The sequence below is a fragment of the Candoia aspera genome, chromosome 16, assembly GCF_035149785.1.
Source record: "Candoia aspera isolate rCanAsp1 chromosome 16, rCanAsp1.hap2, whole genome shotgun sequence".
Lineage (NCBI taxonomy): Eukaryota > Metazoa > Chordata > Lepidosauria > Squamata > Boidae > Candoia > Candoia aspera.
The window spans coordinates 4,219,671-4,242,402 of NC_086168.1; the positions used below are offsets into that span (position 1 = coordinate 4,219,671).

General features: G+C 42.5%; 1 protein-coding gene across 1 annotated transcript in view; it reads right to left on the reverse strand.

Moving 5' to 3' along the window:
- Positions 1-573: 573 nt before the first annotated feature.
- The window catches only part of FIBCD1 (fibrinogen C domain containing 1), a 65,221-nt gene continuing 43,062 nt past the window's right edge, over positions 574-22,732 (reverse strand). Inside the window, exons 5-7 of the mRNA XM_063316106.1 lie at positions 5,080-5,176; positions 4,002-4,181; positions 574-947 (exon numbers count right to left, since the gene is read on the reverse strand). Of these exons, the coding sequence (XP_063172176.1) occupies positions 688-947; positions 4,002-4,181; positions 5,080-5,176 (537 nt within the window). The 3' untranslated portion in view covers positions 574-687. The remainder of the gene's footprint in view (positions 948-4,001; positions 4,182-5,079; positions 5,177-22,732) is intronic.

Genomic DNA, 22,732 nt, shown 5'->3' on the forward strand with positions numbered 1-22,732 from the left:
TAGTTCTGTAGCATCAAAACATTTCTGCATTCAGTGGCATTCAGGCAACAAAACCAATTTGCATCCAATGATAAACCTACCTTCTATATCCCTCCAGGCAATTTGTCTTCCCTGGTATAGATTTCACCCTGAGCATCTCTTAAAATGTGGCTTATCTTAGTTTGCCGGCTACATCCTTTCTTCCTTATTGCGTGGCCTTGCTCCGAACTCACTTTGGCTGAATAATTAATGTGTGGCTCCCCATAAAAATAATTATGGCAACTTTTTAATGGCGACGAGGTGTCCTTGAAGGATGCTCTCCAAGTGAAATGAAACACGCACCTCTCAGGCTAACTTCTTTGGACTGCAAAGCACCTCTCTTAAAAAAACAACAACTGCAGATTGGTAGGGGAGGTGTGAGATTACACCCATTACGATGAAGGGGGGGGATGTTTTTCTGTGGTCTGTTCACTCGAGTGTAAAGGAGAGAACAGATGTAAAAGAATGCATGTTTTGCATCAGAGGGAGGTATACAACAAGTGTCTTCTCCAAAATAGTTGGGCACATCAAACATTTGACCAAGTCAGGTATAACAGGTGGCCAGGGAATTCTTCAGCTCCTGTGTTTCTTGAGACTCAGACAAACCCACACTGAGCTACAAGGGGAAGTTGGGACAGGAAGAAAGGAGGAACACATGTAGGACTTGAGTTACTTTTCATCTCTGACAGGCCGGATCTTCATTTCGGTGAACTTGAGCGAATACTGCCAGCCTGTCCAGGAGGACCACTCGATCCCGTCCGCGTAGGAGCTGTGGTGGCCCTTGAGGTACTGCCCGTTCAGGTTGGATGTGTGGCAGTTGCGATACCACCAAGCACCGTGGTAGAAGGCGGCACAGTTGTTCTCTGAATGGTCATTGTCCAGGTCTTTGGTGGTGAACTTCATGCCATTGTGTTTCAAGAAAGAGTCTCCTGGGGGGGAAAAGCATGTTAGCTTGGTAGGGTAAGACAGGATGTGGTTTCACAGATTGGTAGAGGAAGCCACTGAGGTCATTCTCCCACATGAGGATGTGCCCAGCCTCATCTTAGAGGCACATCCAGCAAGACCCATCAGCTCCGATAAGAATTGGCTCCAGCATAGAATTACAGTTAATTCTAGAAGGTTATTTTCCACCATTCCACCAGATTCCTACTGGGTGATGTTGCATCCTGCCTTGGCAAAGAATCATAATTCCATCAAATCATGGAAAGTTGGAAGGAACTGTTGTGGTCATCCAGTCCACCCTCCTGCTAAGGGCAGAAGAGCAAATTAAAACCTTCTTGCCAGATGGCAGCCCAACCTCCCTTCAAGGAAGAACTGTAATGGTATGTGGGAATGACCTTGACAGACAAGGGGAAGAGATGCTGCCTAGGGAACGATCAGATAAAAGGGAGAGGAGCCCACAGCTGTATAACAGGCAGAAAAAGAAACTTAGGAAGGAACTGCCCTATATTATCAGGCTGTAAAAAGAAACAACAGGAGATTTGTACTTCCAGAATTGCAAGATTGATGTCAGCCTTACCAGGGAGACCAGACAGGAAACACCACCAGACACCTAATTCTATTTTTTTAAGGCTACATTAACAGCATCTTGCAAGTCTGAAAGCGCAAATCTCCCGCTGATTCTTTTTATAGTCTGATAACTTAGGACAGTTCCATTCTAAGTTTCTTTCTCTTCCTGTTATGCAGCTCTGGGCTCCTTCCCCTTTTCTCTGATTGTTCCCCAGGCAGCATCTCTTCCCTTCGTCCCTCAAGGTCGTTCCCACATACCAATACAAGAACTCAACAGTTTCCTTTCCCATATCCAGGAAAGGGGATCCCCCCACTTCACTGGAACTTTGGGGGACTCCAAGTGGGTGAACACTCGCAGTCCCACCAATCTCCTCATGGTCAACCTTCCAACTTCAAGTCAAGGGATCTGGATTCCAAGTTCTTGACTCACTCAGGTGTGAGTCTTTTCCAGCTGCCAAATTGTCAGGGGTAAGAGGAAGGAAGGGGACAATATCAAACGTAGGTTTGGGGAAGACTAAGGGAACGAACAGAATTGTGAGTCCAGGAGTGGATGGCTGGTTGGCTTTTAATAAGGCAGTTGAGGTAAAATGCTGCCCCGTTTTCCCTGTCAGGAAAACAGAAATGCAAATCAGCCCACTGACTGACGGCTCCCAAACACTCTTGCAAAGTGGATATTCCAACTGAAATGTTCTTAACTGTGGGGTGAAATATTGACTTCCAACAGGAAATTTAAACTCTGAGTGGATGTTTTGAAGTGGAAATTTGCTACTGTGGTAGGCCAGGCTGTTTAATAATGCTGGGGATTCTCTCTCTCTGTCTCTCTCTCTCTCTATTCTGAGCAGAGAGCAACTGGTTTTACCTGTTTTTCTTCCTTTGGAAGGATAACGTGAAAAATTGCACACAAAACAACATATGTGCAATTACCAACACACACACACACAAAAATTAGGCACAAATGACCTTTGGAAATACTCCAGCTCAGTTGTGGGTAGAGAAACCGGTGGATAATTTCTCCACACTTCTTCCCCTAGGGGAAGGAAAAACTCTCCCATCGTTTCTCAAAGGCAAGTTCCACCTTAGGGCTGCCAAGAAGCATTGCGGCTGAAAAAGCCCCATGGGATATTCACTTCTCAGTCCCCCCCCCCTTTGGATTGAATGGAAGGGTAAGAAGCCAGGGAGGCTGCAGATGGCTGGAGAGAGGACTATCTCTTCCCCATCGCTTTATCCCCTTGTAATCTCCTTGACTGCCCCCACTTCCCCATCTAAAAACCTCTCTGCAAGGAACTTTGGGGGATGGAAGGGAAAGTGGGCAGCCAGGGAGGCTGCAGATGGCTGGAGAGAGGATTCCATGTTTTCCATCTCTCTCTTTTTCTGCAGCCTCCCTGGCTGCTCACCCTTCCCAATACAGAAAATGTTACTGGGAGAAGTTCCTCCTGAGGTCTCCCTCTGAGATCAAATGAAAGTATAGGAACCCTGGGGGGCTGAAATGGCTGGAGAAGGTACTGTCTCTTCCCCATTTCTGTGTCCCTCTGCAGCCTCCTTGGCTGCTCACACTTCCCCATCTGAATAAGCCTCTCCTCTTGTATCTCCCCTGGGGATTAAGGTGGGAGGTCAGGGAGGCTACAGATGGCTGGAAAGAAGACCGCTCTCTATTCATTTGCAGCTTCCCTGGCTGCTCACCCTTCCCCATTTGAAAGAGATCCTTCTGGAGGTCTCCCCTTGGGTGGGAAGCTGGGGAGGCTGCAGATGGCTGGAGAGGGACTGTCTGTTCCCCATTTCTGGGTGCAACCTTGTTGGCTGCCTGCACTTCCCCCTCTGAATAAGCCTGTCTCCTTGTATCTCCCCTTGGGATTTAGGTAGAAAGCCAGGGAGGCTGCAGATGGTTAGAGACCAGATTGTTCCCATCTCTCTATTCCTCTGCAGCCTTCCTGGCTGCTCATCCTTCCCAATCTGAAAAAGATCCTTCCAGAGGTCTCCCCTTGAGTGGGAAGCCAGGGAGGCTGCAGAGGGCTGAAGAAAGGATTGTCTGTTCCCATCTCTCTATCCCTCTGCAGCCTCCCTGGCAGCCCCCATTTCCTCATCTAGAATCCTCTCTGCAAGGAACTTTTGGGACTGAAGGGAAAGTGGGCAGCCAGGGAGGCTGCAGATGGCTGGAGAGAGGACTGTGTGTTCCCCATCTCTTTATCCCTCTGCAGCCTCCCTGGCTACCTACCTTTTTCCCATCTGAAAAAGCCCCCTAGGAGGAGTTGCCATCTGAAATCTTCCTTTGAGATTGAACGAGAGCGTATGAAGCCGTTCACACGCATCCCTTCACCCCCAGCTTGCTAAACAACAGCTGCATTCCACCAGAATTCTTTTCCCCTTGAAATCAACTTGCAAAGCAAATTCGATTTTATCAGGCTGCCTGCAAACCAGGAGAAAGAAAGACGCAGGGCTCACCAATAGGCACACATTTGGAAATGACGGGTATTTACCTGCTGTCCCAGAATAGTCCGCAATAGTGATTGGATAACCATCTTCCTCAGGGTCAACTGAAAACAGGCCGACAGCAAAAGTCCCATAATGGGCGTACGCTGTGCCGTTATCAAAATCTTCAAGGTCAATGCGCAATTCATAGGTGCCTTGTGTGCTCAAAGTGTGGATTCGCTTCAGCCCTAGTGCAGAAAAAAGGAAGAAAATGATCAGCCTTATCTATCTATCTCCTCTCCTCCTTGATCAAGGGTAGCAAGACTTTCAGTAATGTGCAGGGAGAGGAGAGACCTGACCTGGGTGGAGTTAGAAACACCCTTAGGGTTGGGTTTAATTCCTTTCATTTCCTTTACTTCGTTCTTTGGCCCAGAATGAAGATTTCCAGAAAAGCTTGCTAAGATGAGGAGAATATTCCCTGCTGTTGTTTAAAAGATCAGAATCCCAGCACAAGAGGTAGAAACCACGTAACTTAAACAACTTTAAAAAAAAAATGTACAGTTCTCTTAGTGGTGTATGTTTTCCTTCCTATAACTCTTCCCACTCTTAGTATTTAGATCTCAGGGAGATGAATGCTAGCCAGAAAGAACGGGAAGGGAAAGTGTAACCTAAAAAACGTCCTTAAAAAATGTAACTGCCGCTGTTTGCACAGATCTTTTAGAAGCATGCCTTTTTCTCCCCATAATTCTCCCCACATTCAGTAACTAGATCTAGGGGAGATGAATGCTAGCCAGAAGGGATGGGAAGGGAGACAAAAAGGAGAAAGTATAACTTGAAAAACCTTTTTAAAAAATGTAAGTGCTGCTGTTTGCACAGATCTTTTACAAGCGTACCTTTTTCTCCCCATAACTCTCCCAATTTTAATAACTGGATCTAGGGCAGAGGAATGCTATCCTGACTTTGATGATGTGGTTCTTGCTGCTATAAACTGGGGCAGAAGCAAAATGCACACCTCGGCTCCCAGCCAAATGTGTGGCAGAATTCTTTTATATTATTATGTGCTGCTTTCTGGCTTATCAAGGGCTTGAACTATCTGCTGAACCTGGAATACTTTCGCTGTCCAATATACCACACAGATGGACATACCTAGCCAGTGTTCTCCTGTGAGTTTTCCAAATCCATCCTTGTAAGCCTCCCAGCCGCGGAAGAAATTCACAGAGCCGTCCTCCCGCCTCTGAAAGACCTGGAGAGGCACACGTTGGTGCAGAATTAAGGCGTGTGAGCAAAAAAACCCGCACAAAGCTGCGTTTACCGATGGCTTAGTTCTGAGCCCCTGTCAGTTTCAGCCCTGCCTCTTCTTTTCATTGTAGCCGCATTCCGGGAGAACTGCTTTTTAGGTTGGAGTGCAAAACGCCAATTAATTAAAGGACTTTAATTGGCTAATTACATTGGAGTGGCTCAGCATAAGGAAGTCCACAAACGCTGCCTGTCAAGATGAATAGGCAGCTGAGATGGCATAGAGAAAGCTTCCATCACTGATGTGGAAGAAAATGATGGTCCAATTTGCTGGTCGCTGCTTTAAGGCTGCTTTTTGCAAAACGGTGTCCTGCAGATGAGTTGCTTTCAACTGCTATCATTTCTCTGGCAAATTGAAAAGTCATCAGGAATGAATGGGTACTAATTTGCATCTTTGCTCCCTCTTCATTGCGCTGGCAGGAGCGTGTGTGACCTTCTCTCAGTGGGAAATGGATAAAATTTTTAGCCTCTTGGATTTTACAGTTATTTGTATTGTATTTTATATTTGTAAATTGTTTTATTTTTATAGGATTTTAATTGTTTATTATTATAGCTTTAATTTTATTGTAAACTGCCCAGAGTCCCTGTTTTGGGGGAGATGGGCAGTAGCAAAATTTGAATAATAAACAAAATAATTTTTTTTTGGTACACGTTTGTAAGGGGGTGAGGTGGATATGGGACACAGGACAGGCATTCTTGCATATTTATATAGGGCATGGATAACTTTTCTCGTTCTGGTTTGAGTTCTGCCAAGTTTGAGGGTTTGGTTTCTCTGAGACAGCTGAGATTCAGATTATTCTTCTACCGAGAGAGCAAAATGGAGCAGTTGAAAATTTTCTTGCATCCAAATTAATTTGGAAGCTGGAATCCCTATCTCAGGGGGACCGGTTAACATCTAGGCCAGGGTTTCTCAACCAGGGTTCCATGGCACCCTCAGTTTCCACGAGAAGTCCCAAGGGGTTCCCTGGGAGATCCCGGTTTATTTAAAAACTTATTTCAAATTGGGGCAACTTCACATTCAAGAGGTAAGTTCCATTCTTTATTTTTAGTTTAGGGACACTTTTAATGCATAGACACAGGCCCACCCATGAAACCAATATAATAATTTGGTAACTTCCGGCCTGTATTTGAGCCTGAATGTGCAGGGGCTCCCTGGGGCCTGAAAAATATTTCAAGGGCTCCTCCAGGGTCAAAAAGTTGAGGAAGGCTGATCTAGGCTGATGCTTCCAATTCCAGGGAGTTTGGCAGCTCTTCGTGTTTTGGGCCTCACTGCAGTTCTTGGCAAGTGCTGCTCCATTGAAAGATTGATTTTGCGCCTAAAGTGCTAAGAAGAACCACCGTCCCAGCACAGCTGATGGCTGTATTTGTACGCTTTACCTTTCTAAAAAGGTAGTTGTCCCTGTTAAAAAAAGACATGTGCCCATGAAACCTTACAGCTCCTTGTTTCCAAATGTGATGTGTCCCATTCCTCTGGGATGTAGTGCACTGTGGAGCATATCAATTCATTGTCCTTGTGCTTTGCCAAAGTTTCAAGTTCTGCAAAGGGGGGCGGGTGCCAACTGAAGACGTGCAAATCATTTTGTGGTCTAGAAATGGAACAACTGCTATGAGTCTCTGAAGGACTTGGCCTTCATCTCAGAACCATGTACTTTTTCTTAAAAGGAAGCCTTACTCATCTATTGGATTTTGGTGTTGGAGAAGACTCTTGAGAAGCCCATTCTCAGCCAAGGAAACAAATCAACGGATTGTTGAACAAATCAACCCAGAGTTCTTGCTTGAGGCACAAGTGACCAAGATCAAGTTATACCACTTCAGACACATTAGGCAAAGACCCTGGAGATGGCTTTGATGCTGGGAGAGGTGGAAGGAAGAGAATGACCAGCAAGGTGGAGGGACTCAGCTACAGTGGCAATGGGTGCCCCATTGGAAGATTTGAAGGACCAGGTTGGGGAACAGATCATCATGGAGAAGGTCTATCTGCGGTTGCTAAGAGTCAACTGCTACTTGATGGCAGATAGTCAGTCAGTCAGTCAGTCAGTCAGTCAGTCAATCAATCAATCAATCAATCAGTCTCTGTCCAGGAAGCCATACAATCCCCAGAGAGGTCCTCAATGAAGGAAAGAGAAGAAGAGGATGATCAGCAGCAAGGTGGAGGGACTCAGCTACAGTGGCAATGGGTGCCCCATTGGAAGATCTGAAGGACCAGGTTGGGGAACAGATCATCATGGAGAAGGTCTATCTGCGGTTGCTAAGAGTCAACTGCTACTTGATGGCAGATAGTCAGTCAGTCAGTCAGGCAATCAATCAATCAATCAATCAATCAATCAATCAGTCTCTGTCCAGGAAGCCATACAATCCCCAGAGAGGTCCTCAATGAAGGAAAGAGAAGAAGAGGATGATCAGCAGCAAGGTGGAGGGACTCAGCTACAGTGGCAATGGGTGCCCCATTGGAAGATCTGAAGGACCAGGTTGGGGACAGACCGTCATGGAGAAGGTCTATCTGTGGTTGCTAAGAGTCGGCACTGACTTGATGGCACATAATCTGTCAATCAATCCTCATCTGCCTGTGAATCTAATTCAGCCTTCTTCACCTGGTAACCCCAGATTCTCAGCAGTGGGTCACCCAGCCTGGGAAATTTGAGCAGCTGAGACTCACCCACCTGGAGGGGATCCAAGCTGGAGAAGGCTTTTTAAACAATTCATTTTCTGGTGAGGCCCTCAAATTAGCCAAGGGAAATGTCTTCCTTTGATGAAAGGTTAATTTATTGACTGGGATGAAGAAACTGCCACTGAGGTCTGACCGCTTGCTATTAATTAAGCCCTCGTCCCTTGATTTAATCACTCTGAACTTAGCTTGGGTTCACTTTAATTGGAAAAGAACCCAAGATGATGCTTTCAGAAATCCCTGGACACCCATCTCAGCAGTTTTTCTTTTCCTCTGCAGCAGAAGAGCGCTTTCAAAAGTTGTCTGCAACGATGAGCTCCTTTTCTTTATTCAGAGACGTCTCATGCGGTGAAAATTCTCTTTTAGCTACTAATAATTTAGGGGTGAAGAACTCTAAAGTGTTATTTTCTATCACTGCTGCTACTTTAAAGGTGTCTCTCTCTCTCTTTTAATCCTGGTATAAGACCTTGATTATTTTCAAAGTATGTTTAAAATACAAAATAAAAGATGTAGCCAAGATAGAAAAGAGAACTAAAGAAAAAAGAAAAACTAAAGAAGTGTCAAGAGACAGAAAACAGAAGCGGAAAGTCACTTCCGACTTTCTCCAATACAGATATAAATCCATTTACAATCTCTTACCATTAGTTTAACCATTATTTCTATTAAAACAAAACAATTAATCACTAAAACCCAGGAACAAAACTTGCTTTTTTTTCCCTACCACAAGCAAGTACTCTAAAAGTGGTTGCCAGATAGATATAAATCCAGAAACAGAATGTTCTCTTATTAATGCTGTTAGTTTAGCCATTTGTGCCAAATCCACTAATTTAACAATCCTGTCTTCAACCGTAGCCTTCCAGGTTTCTTAAACTTATTTCCACTTCTGGCCTTCTCTTGTACATGGAGGCTCAATTTAGAATATCAGGGCTTTTATTTGGTGCTAGATCAAGGTTTGTCCAGATCTTGAAAGAAAGAAAGAAAAAGAAAGAAAAGAAAGAAAAAGAAATTGGAGTGTTCAACTACATCATTTCTGGTCATTAATTCAGCCCTTAATGAAAAATTTCCAAATACGTGAAGTTTATTAAGAATTCTTCTTAACACTTAGTGACCATGTGCAGTTTTGGGACCAAAATACAGAAGTGTTTCTTTCTTGCCTATTTCTGTTTTTTAAAATTCTCTACCAATTTACAGTCCAGGGATCTCCTTGTGGTCTCCCATTCTCAACTCATTCTCAATTCTTGCCGACCATGTGGACATGTACATGTTGGTTTCTTGGCAACACTATGAAAGTGATTTGCCATTATTGCCTTAAGGATTTATTTTTAAACTTTCCAAACTAACCTACAGCCCTAGGATTTCTTTTTCATTTTTTAAATACTAATGGGAGTTATTTTAACAAGTTTTACCCCAGAATTAAGGTGCAGGGTTTTTGTTTTATTGTTTTATTCTTTTCCTGTTTTTCCTGTTTTATGATTGTTTTATTTATTGGTTTTTTTCATGGTTGTTGCTTAAGATGGGCGGCCATATAAACCTTTTAAATAAAATAAAAATTTTATGGGGGAAAAATGGGGAAAAAAGCACATAAATATAAACAATAACAGGCTACACAGAGAAAAGAAACAACCACCACCAAATTATAGGCTATCAATATATATCACATATTCACCAAGCATTAAACAGTATTTAAATGTTGCTAAATCTGTATTAAGAATAAATTATAACATGTTGTTATGGTAAAATGTCATAAGACATTTTTTTGTCAAAAGAAAATATATTGCTTTTTTATTTATAGATAAAATCTACCTTTTCAAAAACAGATAAATTATACATCTCCGGAATCCAGTCCTTAAAATCAGGAATAATACTACTTTTCCCATTTCTCAAAATAATTCTTTTAGCAACACCTCAAACCTGATACAACTAGAACTCCTAAAAAATAGTCAGGTTCCAAAGTTTGGGGACATCCTTTAGCATGACAGTAACCTCTTTTAACATGAAAAGCTTTACCCATAAATCTATTTATGTACATTGAAATATTATCCCCATGACTCACAATACTCATAGGAGCCAAGGACCCCTTGCATTTTTCACACTGCCAACAAGGAAAATTTGACCTCCATCCTTTTAAAGACGTTCTTTGGGGCGTGTGGATTTCCTTGTGGTCTCCTATCCAAATGATAATCAGGTCTGACCTGCTTAACTTTTGAGATCGGCCAGGTTTGCCGGCATGCTGCCCCTTGCTGTGGCAAAATATATTTCAAGTTACTAGTCAATTGTGCCAAATGATCTGGAAAGTTAATATCCTGAAAAATATTAATCTCTCTCTCTCTCTGAGCTGCACAAAGCAAATTCTCAACTTCTTTGAGCTGCTGCAGATGGTTCTTCTTGAGAAATTTCAGGCAATTTCATGCTGCATAAATTACCTGTGATTACATTATTGCTTGGAAACCCTGATGCTCTACAATGGCTTTATTGGGGGCAGGCAAAATGTGACTTCTTCCCCACCGCCTGGCTTTGAAGCTTGTGCCTTTGCATGAAGAAAGGAAACTCCCCCCCACTCCCAAATTGGAACTGAGATCAGCTGGAATACACAGCAACTTTCCTCTTTTGATTTTTTTCAAGCCCCTTTCCTCTTTTGCATTATTGATTCCTTTGCCTGATTATTTATTTATTTATTTATTTGCATTACGAGTCAAAGTAGAATTCCTTTTATGGAGGAATTCCAGACTGAGATACCACACAATAAAAAAGAAAGAGAGAAAAGACTGCTGGGTAACAATTAAGAAAGGTCTCATTTTTTAAAAAAAAAAAAGCTGGAAAAAGCTTGAAAGGGAAAAAGAGGGCCACAATCCAAAAACGCAGTGGGCATTGGATTGCAGGCTGAGGAGCAGTATTGTCCATTCTGCACAGAGGGAGCTGATGAGAGGTTTTTACTTGTCTAAAATTTGATAAAGCGGAGCCTGGCACAAGGGGGAAAAAAAAAATCTGTCCCATTCCCTCACTTCGTCATCTCTGGGAAATTCTGTACGTGGGATTGATCTCAACTGCTGAGTTGTTCTCCCAACTGCAACAGGATCCTAAACTTCTTGGAAAATTGGGGAATCCTGGTATCTTCCTGCAGCTGGCATCAAAATATGGGCACAGCCTTCTGCCAGAATGGGTTGTGGGTTATACCGAGGTTACTTTTGGCACAATGATCAAACAAAATTCTGCTGAAAAATTCACCCTGGTCCAGAGGTCCCCTGCCAGTTTGGGGAGACCAGCTCCTGGCTCAAACAGCGTTTCTCAAACTTGGCCACTTTAAGACATGTGGACTTTGACTCCCAGGATTCCCCAGCCAGCATGCTGGCTGGGGAATCCTGGGAGTGGAAGTCCACGCGTCTTAAAGCACGCTGGCTGGGGAATCCTGGGAGTGGAAGTCCACGCGTCTTAAAGCACGCTGGCTGGGGAATCCTGGGAGTGGAAGTCCACGCGTCTTAAAGCACGCTGGCTGGGGAATCCTGGGAGTGGAAGTCCACGCGTCTTAAAGCACGCTGGCTGGGGAATCCTGGGAGTGGAAGTCCACGCGTCTTAAAGAGGCTGCGTTTGAGAAACACTAGTCTAAAAAACAGATGTTGCACCCTGCTTTTGTGAATGGAAGTTGAGTGCTGATGCAATCACAGCTAAAATCATCTACAAAAGTTGAGACAAGCCACACACTAACCACCTTCTGATCCCTGCAGGACTTATCTTCTAGAATCAGTCATTCTGATCGGTACATTACACCCTCAAGCAGCTGCCATGAAGCCCCCAGAAAGGGATTTCGTTGTCAAAAGTTTGATGGGTTTGTTGGAAATCTCCCAAAGTTAATTGCATCCTTGAAGGATAGAAAAAAACAGAGAAATCTGGTAGCTGCTTCCTTGGTTTCTCTCCGCAAGTGGGAAGAAGCAGCTTGGCTGGGTTTGGAAGCTATGCAGTCTCAAGAAGTTAGGACTTGGATGGGAGACCACTGGGAAATCTCCAGGCTATGTCAAGCCCCATGCAGCTGGGAATCACCAAGGAACTACACGGATTTCTGGATCTCTTTAATGCTAAATTTGGGTAAATACAGAACCTTGGAACCTGGAAAAGGAATTTCATGTGCAGCCAATTGATTAAGACAGCTTGTCTTTAAATACTTTGAAATGCATATTCCAAAGTTTCTCCCCACATGGGCTAGGTGGTGGAAGATACAAGTTATTATTCATTCTATAAAGATGTACGGTTACGTTTTACAACCTCTTTATTAACTAAATGTCCAGGCTGTACAGATTTATTTGATGGACAATTGTTGTTAGCTGACTGATATGATTTTGTTTCTCTGAATGCGGCCAAATTTTATTTCCTTGTCCGTAAAATTCTTTGCCGTCAATTGCAATGATCATTGAGATATGGCTGTTTAAATTTAGGTCATTGTTTTATTTTTACCACTTTTGTTTTATCTGATCTGGTATGTTTTTAAGATTTATGCTTTTTGAAAGGTATACTGATCTTTGATGGGAAAGGATTGCTGATGGACTATGATATAAACAGATGCACATTTTAAATCTTGATTTTTTTTTAATGTTCCTTTCCCAGCCTCCCCACAAAAACTGTATGGGTGTGTTCATGAAGCCACCTTTCTCTCAGCTAAACAAACTTCCCTTTTAGCTCAATAATCTGATCAATAAAACAAACCAAGAAGTTTGCAAAAGTCTGAATGAATTAGAATTCTCTTCTTCCCACCTCCTGCCATTTAAAGTCTTAATTACACAAATACCTTGAGGGATAAGCAATGTGTAGAGTTTGATGACCATATGCCACTCTCCCGTGATCCTTTTTGTGAAGCAAAAAAACAGCTTTAAATAATCTTTATGCCACAGTTTCATTCCTTGACCTATCCCAGACGTGGCTTGTATTTCACTTCTCCTAAAGCTGAGGTTTCAGTGATCATGGGGGCTAGAAACTTTAACTTCAGGATAGAATCTTGATTTAGACATCCCTTTGCTACACAGGAGGTGGAAAAGCATTTTAACGGCTTGTGGGAGTGTGAAAGTAAGAGTTATCCTCCGCTAGTGCAAATAAGTAAATCTGCTAAAAGTTAAAGTTTTGAGTCTATAAGGCAGTGGTTTTATTTATCCAATTATCCAAGAAATATTGGATAACATAGCTAAGGGTCCAGATGCAGACTGGGCAGAAGAGGGACTGCCCAGAGTCCCTCCCTTTGGGGGGAGATGGGCGGTAATAAAAATTTGATAAATGAAGGGTCAAGAAGCCAGCTTCGGAAAAGGGACCAAAGTTGGTTGGTAGGTTTGTCAAAAGGGAAAAGACATGGCCTCTAATGCAGGTTAAATTTAGCAGATATTTGTGGTGACACTGGGCTGAATTTGCATTTTGTTAATCTTCCCAGACACTAGCAGCTCTTTCAGAGAACATGGTTTTACGGATCCAACTAGCAAGATGCAGCTGCATTTGAGTAAAGGCCTTTGGGTAAGTGCTAAACTCTGGTTTGGTGGTATTGACAATGAGCTTTGCCCATGGCTAAGAATTCTGGAAGGTTAAGCTAAACCCTAAACCTTGTAGTTAGTCATCTTAAACCACTCAGCCCAACTTTATTTCAGCTGTAGATCCAACGTAAAGAAAGAGATGGCCTTACCCTCAGTCACAAAAGCGCTTAAATGATTACGTTACAGAAAGTATTCATCATACCTGGTCTATTTGTTAAATCCCAGGAGGATGAAAATTTAGCCCAGATTTTAGATGCTGACAATACAAGAAGTGCCATTGCCAGTAAGATAACCCTATTGTGGGAAGTGAAACGAAAATCAATGCTCAGCGTATCAGATCAGTTAGCATTTCCCTGAAGATTAAGCCTAAAAACCTGGATCAGATGTCAGAAATAAAGGACAATAAAGAAGATAATGTGGGATATCTTTGACCCCATCAGGGCTGCGGGAACAAAGTCTGGAGTGTTTTCTAAAAGGACTTCTTGTTCTCTCTGTCGCATCCTTTTGTTGAGTTAAAAGAGTTTGGGGACTGCGACAGACTAACTTTTTTTTTAAACGCATCCACCTAGAAAACAATAGTTTGAAATCGCTGTATTTCAATAAGCTTGAAATAAGGCTCATTGCAGATTGAGTGGTCAACTGAAAAAGGAAATCAATTTTTTTTCTTGTCCTTGTAATCCTAAATCACGGTTTATGCAAGCTTGTGGTCTGGTTGGCCATGTTACTATTACATAACTGGGTGGTTATGGAGTCTATGTCAGTGACTGGATTCACACCAAACTCTTAGTTACCAATCTAGTAGCTGCAACAGGCTAAGTTTTGGTTAGTTGTATTGATTGTTTTAAAATAAGAGTTGTTGCAATTTTATTGACCATGGTTTATGTGGCTTGGCCCCCTGGGGAAGCCCGTAAATCTGAAAGGTGGGACAGAGATGATGGCAATAAACAATAAACTCCATGAGACCAGTGTTTTTCAACTTTGGCAACTTTAAGCTGTGTGGACTTTAATGCCCAACATGCTGGCTGGGGACTTCTGGGAGTTGAAGTCTACATAGCTTAAAGTTGCCAAGGTTGAGAAACACTGCCATAGACTGTATTTGTATGAGATGCAAAGGCAGAAAGATGACTAACTGAGATTAAAGCTAGCCAAGTTTGTGAATGCAGCTGTTAACTTTCATGGCTAAACATGGTTAAGAATGGTTGCAAATCTAGTCAGTAAATGTCCTTGGGTTTATTCAGTTTCCATATTGATTGATTGACTGATTGACTGATTATGTGCCATCAAGTGGGTGTCAATTCTTAGTGATGAGAAAGAGAGAGGGAAGGGAAGGGAAGGGAAGGGAGGAAGGAAGACTGGATGGATGGATGGATGGAGATAGAAGACATGGATGGAGAGATAGACAATAGATGGATGGATGACATGGATGGAAGGATGGATGGACACACAGTTAGATAGATGATAGAGATAGTTTCCATCTTGCTAATACAACATTGGCTGATATTGCTAACTTGTCAGAGTGTTCTAAGGATCAGAAAATAATCATGATTATTTGAAATGCTAATTAACAGTGTTGCTGTTATTGTCCTTGTCACTGTGGTGATAAGATGGGTAAAAGCTGGGCAACTATTTGTGCATTTAATAACAAAGATGGAAAATACACATAGGCGTCTGGAGGACGTTTGTAGGGCTAAGCGATGAATTATTTGAAGTGACATCTTGATAGCACTCTGCCAAGGGAAGATCAGACTGTGGTCATCAAGGAAAAGGCAAGCAGATCAGCAACCAACCTTTTAGACATAGGAATGGAAACAAGGAGATGGATTTTTGCTAACAGTATGGTGATGGGTTAAATATGACCTTATAACAAGATGGTGATGACCCTTGAAGAGCTTCAAGTTGCTGAGATGGGCCCACCAGCATTCTCCTCAAGGTCTGTCTCAAGGAGAACCACCCCTTCTATGCCTGGGGAAGAAGAGTGTTGATGGGCCCATCTCAGCAACTGGAGGCCAGAACCTCCTCAAGGAAGTTTCCAAAAGTTTTGTAGAACTCAACTATTATAGCATTTTGAGAGATGAAAAGAGTGGTCCAGACTTCGTCCATTTTATAAGCCGACATCCAAGACAGGAAAGGTGCAACAGGGATGATACTGCATAAGAATGTGGGACATTATTGTCCATCTCATCAAATAATTCCTGGAGGAAGAAAATGCTCTTCCACTCTTACAACCATGCCTGAATGGGCATTTTATCTCCACTATTTCCCTTCTCTCAAAAAGCCACATCCCTTGGAAGCTTTGGGGCCCTTACTACCATCTGCATTCAAGTGGGTCCCCCAATGGGAGCCCACTCAAAGGCATTTTTGCCAACCTGTTTTTGATGACCACAAAAACATCTTGAGAAGTTTCTTCCTCAGCTTTGGATGTCTACATGAGTTTCTGGCATCTCTGAGGGAGCCGGAGACTCACCTGTTGAAGCATTTAGCTGCCCACACATTGGTTTGGGTAAATTATTTTCTTTTCAGGTTGGAAGGATCCTCCTGACTGGATCAGCTTTCAACAGAAATATGAGTAAATTCTTTGTATCTTTTTCCTTTCTTTCCTACTTTTCTTTAACTTTTTTTCCCTTTTCTTGTACTTTTTTGCTTTCTCTTCGCTTTCTTTTTCTTTTTTCTTCCTTACTTTGTGTTAGTTTGTATTAGTTTATGTCTTCTTTTTTAAAAGTTCCAATAAAAATCATATGTAAAAAAAAGGAAAGTAAGTAAATTAGCTCTCATTTCCTGCTTGTCTTCAGATGGTCATTTTTTCAGTGTTTGCTGCTGTATGGAAAAGGCTACTATCGATCTTCTCCAATTTTTTTCTCAAGGAAACCACATGTTTCTCACCATGGAAGCACAGAGCATTGTCATTAAACATTTGCCACAAGAAAAGCCAAACCCAAATGATGCAGAAGGTACTGTTCTGTGAAAAGATTTGAGTGATTTCCACCTCCCCCTTTGTTTCTGCCCTTTAAAAAATATTAATATTTTTAAAAAGAGGTGCTTCTCACATTTCCTCTGAAATTTGGTTATAGGTGGCTGGACTTTTCCCCTAAAATGCAACACTAAGGCAAACTTAAAATTAAAATTGAATAAATCATCGGAAGGAAATGGAAGGAATCTGCCTTATTTCCTACGCTAATGGTGAGCCTCTGATCTTGAAGAAGATATTTGGAGAACCTCTTTTCCCCCTTAGAAAAACTGAATAAACTTTCTTCCATTTTGTGTCGCTCATAAAGCGAAGAGATCCATTCTTTTTGGTGGATAAGGCTACTCTGGATGGTTTCTTTCTACATGTCTGTTGATGGCTGATTTGTCCGAATGCCAAGCTTCTAGGTATTCCCTAGTGTTTTTGGATGTAGCTTGGTCTAGGATGCTCACGGTTTCCCATATGAAACTGTGGCTGAGTCAGACAAACGATCAAGCAGGAAATTTCAGACTTGCAAGATTGATGTCAGCCTTGCGAGGTAGTCCAGACAAGAAGCACGCCCAGAAATACTAGCCCTAACTTTATTGTAAGGTTACATTGACAGAATCTTGCAAGCCTGAAAGTACTTCTCCCCCACCCTTGCCTTTACAGTCCAAGAAATGAGGGAGGGTCCCTTCTGAGATGCTTCCCACACCCCTTTTCCTTCTGAGGGCTCAGCTGCCTCTTATCTGATGTTGCCTAGCCTACAAGTCTTCCTCCTGTCTCCCAAGGTCATTCCCACATTCCATTTTAGAAGTGATGAAGACGCTGGGCTAGAAAGTGGGAGACCCTGAGTTCTAGTCCCCTCTCAGGCATGGGGTCTTCCTGGGGGATTTTGGGTTAGCCCCTCTGTCTCAGCCCAACCTCCTTGCAGGGCAGTTGTGATGGGGAGAGCAGAGGAAGCCGAAGAGTATGAGACAGTGTTGATTTTGCTTACGGATTCAGAAAACAAGCTGGCGGCCTGCCGTGAGCTTGCTGACCGCTGGATCTCTTTCAGTGGGAGAAATTCGGTGACCTCATCCAAGAGGATTTATAGAGCACTAGCAGCCATTTAAACGAGCTCATGGCTCCCAAAAGGGTTTCAGAATTTGCTGAAAGGGGTGAGGTACCGTTGGAAGAAACAAACGGCCTGTCTTTAATCCACAAATGGCTTGGGCAGCTCACGTGGAGGGCAGGGATGTCAAAAAAACCAGTCTGTTTAAAAGAATTTAGCAAGTTATACCTGTTCTATTCAGGAGGCACATCAGGAAAAGGATTATCCTGCTGGGGTTCCTTATCATGCCCAGATGTTCTACATATGTTAATTTCTTTTATTGGTTTTATTAGAATCCCTCCCTGAGTGTTGCCTGGCCTCGTTTAACCTGGTTCTCTATATGAACCATTCTCTGTGGCTTTGATAGCCACTGAATTGTCCGCAAACCAAATGGGCTGGATTGGTTTTAGGCAATTTGTAAGAATACCCGTCGGCCAATACGCAGTGAAATGTCGAGCCGAGGGTGCAGGTGATTTAATTTGACAATCCGCTGCAAATTTGCACCCAGAGGCTTCGGTTTCTGCATCACGCAGCCAGCGTGTTGATTGCAAAATAACTACAGCTGCAGGGGAAATAAAACTAACACAGTTCCATAGCTCCATGTATGCTTTTGACTAACAAGCCAGGATTCTGCCCCAAAATAAATTGCCCTGGTGGGCGTTTTGCTTTTGACCAACATTTGTAATCAAGAGAAGGAGAATTGGATGGAAGAGAGCAGGGAACAGAGGTCCTTCTCATGCAACAGTTCTGAACCGAAAAAGGAAAAAAAAAAAGTAAAGCCATAGCAAATTGCACACGAGAGGGGGTCTGTAGAAGTGTGCTGAAATCTCCCTTTGCAATGGTTGAGGGGTCTTCTGCTTCTGAAAAAAAGCCCTGCAGTTTTCTACTTTCTGTTTAAGATGCTCAACCAGGCCTCCCAAATTGCTCTGGGTATTGCTGAGCTGTTGGTATCCCTCGGTAAACGAGATAGGAATCACGACCAGATGAGGTAATTCTACTTTATTATAAAGCTATATTAACAGAATCTTGCAAGTCTGAAAGTACAAATCTCCCACCATCTCTTTTTACAGCCTGAGAAACCAGAGAGGGTCCCTTCTGAGCCTCTTTCTCCACCCATTATACAGCTGTGGGCTCAGCTGCCTCTTATCTGACCGTTCCCTAGGCAGGGTCTCTTGGCCCAGTCTCCCAAGGTCATTCCCACATACCATTACACAGCCCTATTGCAGGCTCCCAAAGTAATGGTTTGTGGGAATGACCTTGGGAGACGGGGCAACGAGATGCAACCAAAGGAACCGTCAGATAAAAGGCAGCTTAGCCCACAGCAGTAATGTGGATGGGGCAAGAGGCCCAGAAGGGACCCTCCCTAGTTTTGTGCTGTAAAGGCAGGGAGAGTGAAACACTTTTAGACTTGCAAGATTCTGTTAATGTAACTTTACCATAAAGTAGACTTAGCTCATCTGGTCGTATTTCCTGTCTGGTCTACCGCGTAAGGCTGACACCCAACAAGGTCAGCCCAAGAAACACAAGGCAGGCACCGCTCCTTCTCCAGTGAGCCAAGCAGTAGAAAAGGTAATCATGTGGTTCCCTAATTCAGACAATGCCCCTCTCTAAATAACTTCAAAAACCCCTAGAAGAATTTGAAGCAAAGGTCTCTCGCCCATTGAAAAACATTCCAAGGCAAATTGAAATGAGAACTGGTAGGAAAAGCTGCAAGATTTGTTTGTTGTATGACACTAATCTGTTGTGGCAGTTGCACTTGTGAGTTTTTCCAGCCATACTACAGGTAGTCCTCGCTTAACAACCACAATTGGAGCTGGAGTTTCAGTTGCTAAGTGAAGCAGTCATTAAGCAAATCCAACCTGATTTTACGACCTTTTTGTGGTGGCTGTTAAGTGAATCATGCAGTCGTTAAGCAAATCACACAGTCCCCCATTGATTTTGCTTGCTAGAAGATTGCTGGGAAGGTCAAAAATGGCAATCACACGACCATGGGACACTGCAATGGTCATAAATGCGAACTGGTTGCCAAGCACCCAAATCGTGATCACATGACCATGGTCATAAGTGTGAGGACTGGTCATAAGTCAGTTTTTTCCACACCATCGTAAATGCAAACCATCACTAAACAAATGGTTGTTAAGCAAGGACTACATGTAGTGAGGGACAGAAAAGAGGTGGATGCATCAGGAGGTAGTTTCAATCAATGTTTGTACATCCATTATTTAATTTACTCTGGCTTTCTTTTCAAAACTGAGCTGCTCTGCTCATAAAAGTTTGCCTTCTCCGAAGCAGAACCAAGCCTGCGTTCGTGCTAACAATGAACTTGTCAGAAAAGATTAATTAACAAATTAATACAGGGCTGCGATGTTGCCAATGAGAAAGGTCAGGTGTTTTTTAAAATCAATGTCTCCATTTGTGCAACCCAATTTTCCTTTAAGTGTAATTGCGTGAAAAAAAAGCCATTAAAAGTGTGGGTAAAAAGATATTTTGGCGAAGTGACATGGCAAAGTGTCTGGAGACAGATTGTGTGTTTTAAATTGCCTGCTGGTCACACCTCTTCGTAAAACTTTGAGGCGAAAGAACGAGAACACCGGTAATTTACACCTGTAGACATTTGTGACTTCTTTCTTTAAGTGGATTTTTTTTAAAGAGGTGGGAGAATCATGGGGACCAAAAAGCATAATTACAGTGATTAAACGGGATGGCTAAATTCAGTGCCACAATTCCTGGTTCACAGCTTCCTAGTTTCTTGTAGCAACTCTGCAACTGTTGACTTCGTCTTTTTCACTGTTCCTTTTGTTGGTGGTGGTGGTGGGGGGATCAAGTTTCTATCAAGTCAAGTTTGGCTCATGGGGAACTTCGCAGAAAGCAGTTCTTGATTTTTGACCAGATTGATTTTGGCAAGATGGCAGAAGTTGTAGCAGCCTCTGTTACTTTAAAAACAAAACTTCTTACCCCTGCCTACAGCTTTGGGTTTTTTGATAGTCTCCCATCCAAATACTAACCAAGCTGTATCTTATTTAGCTCTCAGATTCACACGAGGCCAGCAAGAGGCTGTCATTTGTCAAAACTGGCCGTAACAGCTGCTAACGTTCAGCTTCCCTTTGACAAACACAACAAGAAATATGCCAGGCTGCTTCTCTGATCCCTGAATTTCCAGCAGACAATGTTGGGGGGACATTTCTCCCAGAAAAAAATAAACAGCGACATCAAACAGGGTCAGAAAATGGCAAGCCAAAAGGTTGATGGAATGGATGTAGCACAAGAGACATCAATTAACTTTTAACCCCTTAATCGGGCCCTAAATTTGAACAGTCCAGCAGGGCATAAACTGATTTGGATTGGGGTTTTTTTTCCTCAGCAATCTTGTGGTGCTTTAGGCAAAATGAGTGCCTTGGAGGGCAATGGAAGATTTGCATTTTGCACTGCAATTGTGTTGCTTGGTGCGGCGGCCCTTTTATTTTTGTCATGACAATTTCAAAGTAAATCCTGTTAAGCAAAGTCCAGTTTCTAATTTAGGAGATAATCTTCTGTCTGCAGCCTCTGCTGCTGTTTTTCACTGCCTCTTGATTTGGAAACTGTGTAATTTGGAAAATGGCATCGTCAAACTGCTTTTTCTTTTTGAGTGGGGGAAATCAAGTTTCCTTAGGCTGAATCCACATGGCATGCTACGCTATAACGTGGTTTGTTTGTGTGAATCCAGCTGTTATGCTTTGCAAGCCGTGGGTTGTGCCTTGGTACTTGCTGCAGACCCAGTTAATTGTGGGGTAGACAACACCCTTAAACAAGCTGTCTGTGTGTGTGATGTGAAAGAGGCTTTGTGCAATCCTGCCACCTGACAAATTATTGTGAGTGGCTAGGTTGATGCATGAAATCTGTCCTGATGTTTGATTGGCATCTGCCCACTTTTAAATTAAGACTGTTAGATCAATGTCTTGCACAGCTAGTTCTGTATATCAGCCTGCAGATTTTTTTAAAAAATGAAAATGGTTTTGGAAGATTCAGAATCTATACTCTTTTTTTAGTATCACTCAGTGTTACTAAGATAATGGCAATTTGCAGGAACTTTACAATAAACGATTGTTTGTTGGAAATCTCAGCAGAAGAGTTGGATGTCAACCTGATGATGATGATGATGATGATCGTGATGATTGCCCACTCCAGAAGACTTGTGCTGGAGATATAATTGTAGTTGAAAGGACACCTATGATTTGGGCTTGTTCTGTTGTGGTCCCATTTTCAGCTAATATTGCAACCATGGTTTTTACGAAGAGTAATAAGGCTGAATAATATTAATGTGAATTTGAATTAGGTAGTCCAACTTTGGAATTTATTGCTATATGAAGAAGTTTGGATTTGCTGAGTTTTGAGCATCACCCAAAAGATGATTGTGGAAAGAAATGATTACTCTGGACTTAAAATCCTTGCATCTCAGTTGATTTCTAGTTTTAAAATTTAGTAAGATATATACAAGCAGGGAGCTAAACAAACTCTGTCTTATGAACACATTTGCCCTGCTCAGAGTGAGATCAACAAGGGAAGTCAGTTGAGGCTTGATTGCGGTAGGCAGCAAAATCTGGAGTGAGATAGCATCTAAACCAGTGTTTTTCAAATGTGGCAACTTTAAGATGTGTGGACTACAACTCCCAGAATTCCCCAGCCAGCATGGGGATTCTGGGAGTTGAAGTCCACACATTGAAGGCCATGGGAATTCTGGGAGCTGAAGTCCACACATCTTAAAGTTGCCAAGTTTGAAATATACTGATCTAAACTGTGTTTTATAAACCACTTAGAATTCTAAGCTAAAGCAAATCAAGTCTCATTATGTTGAATATTTTGTAGCAATTCAACCATATCCACAGCATCTAACTCTACTGGCATATCAAACACCTACTTTTCTATACTGCAAATGGCCTATGCAGCCACATCCATTAATAATAAAGTTGATATTATTGCAATCTTTCACATTTACACTTGTATAGATTTATTTCCCATCTGCTGTTCTCCAGAAATTAGTTTATTTTACACCCGCATGATGAAGCCAGTAGAGGTTTGCTTTCTGCTTGTTATTTTTAAGGCCCCCAAAATATAACCAAATGTGGTCATGGTAGCAATTACCATTTGTTTTTTCAAAATTAAGATGGACTTTTGGGGGTAAAAAAAGAAAAAAAATTATCCCAAATGTCGGAGAAGGTTAGATGTCTAGCAGAAGTGAAGGGAGGGAGGGAGGGAGGGAAGGAAGGAAGGAAGGAAGGAGATGGGAGGGAGGGGAGGAAGGAAGAGGAACTCTCATAAACTTG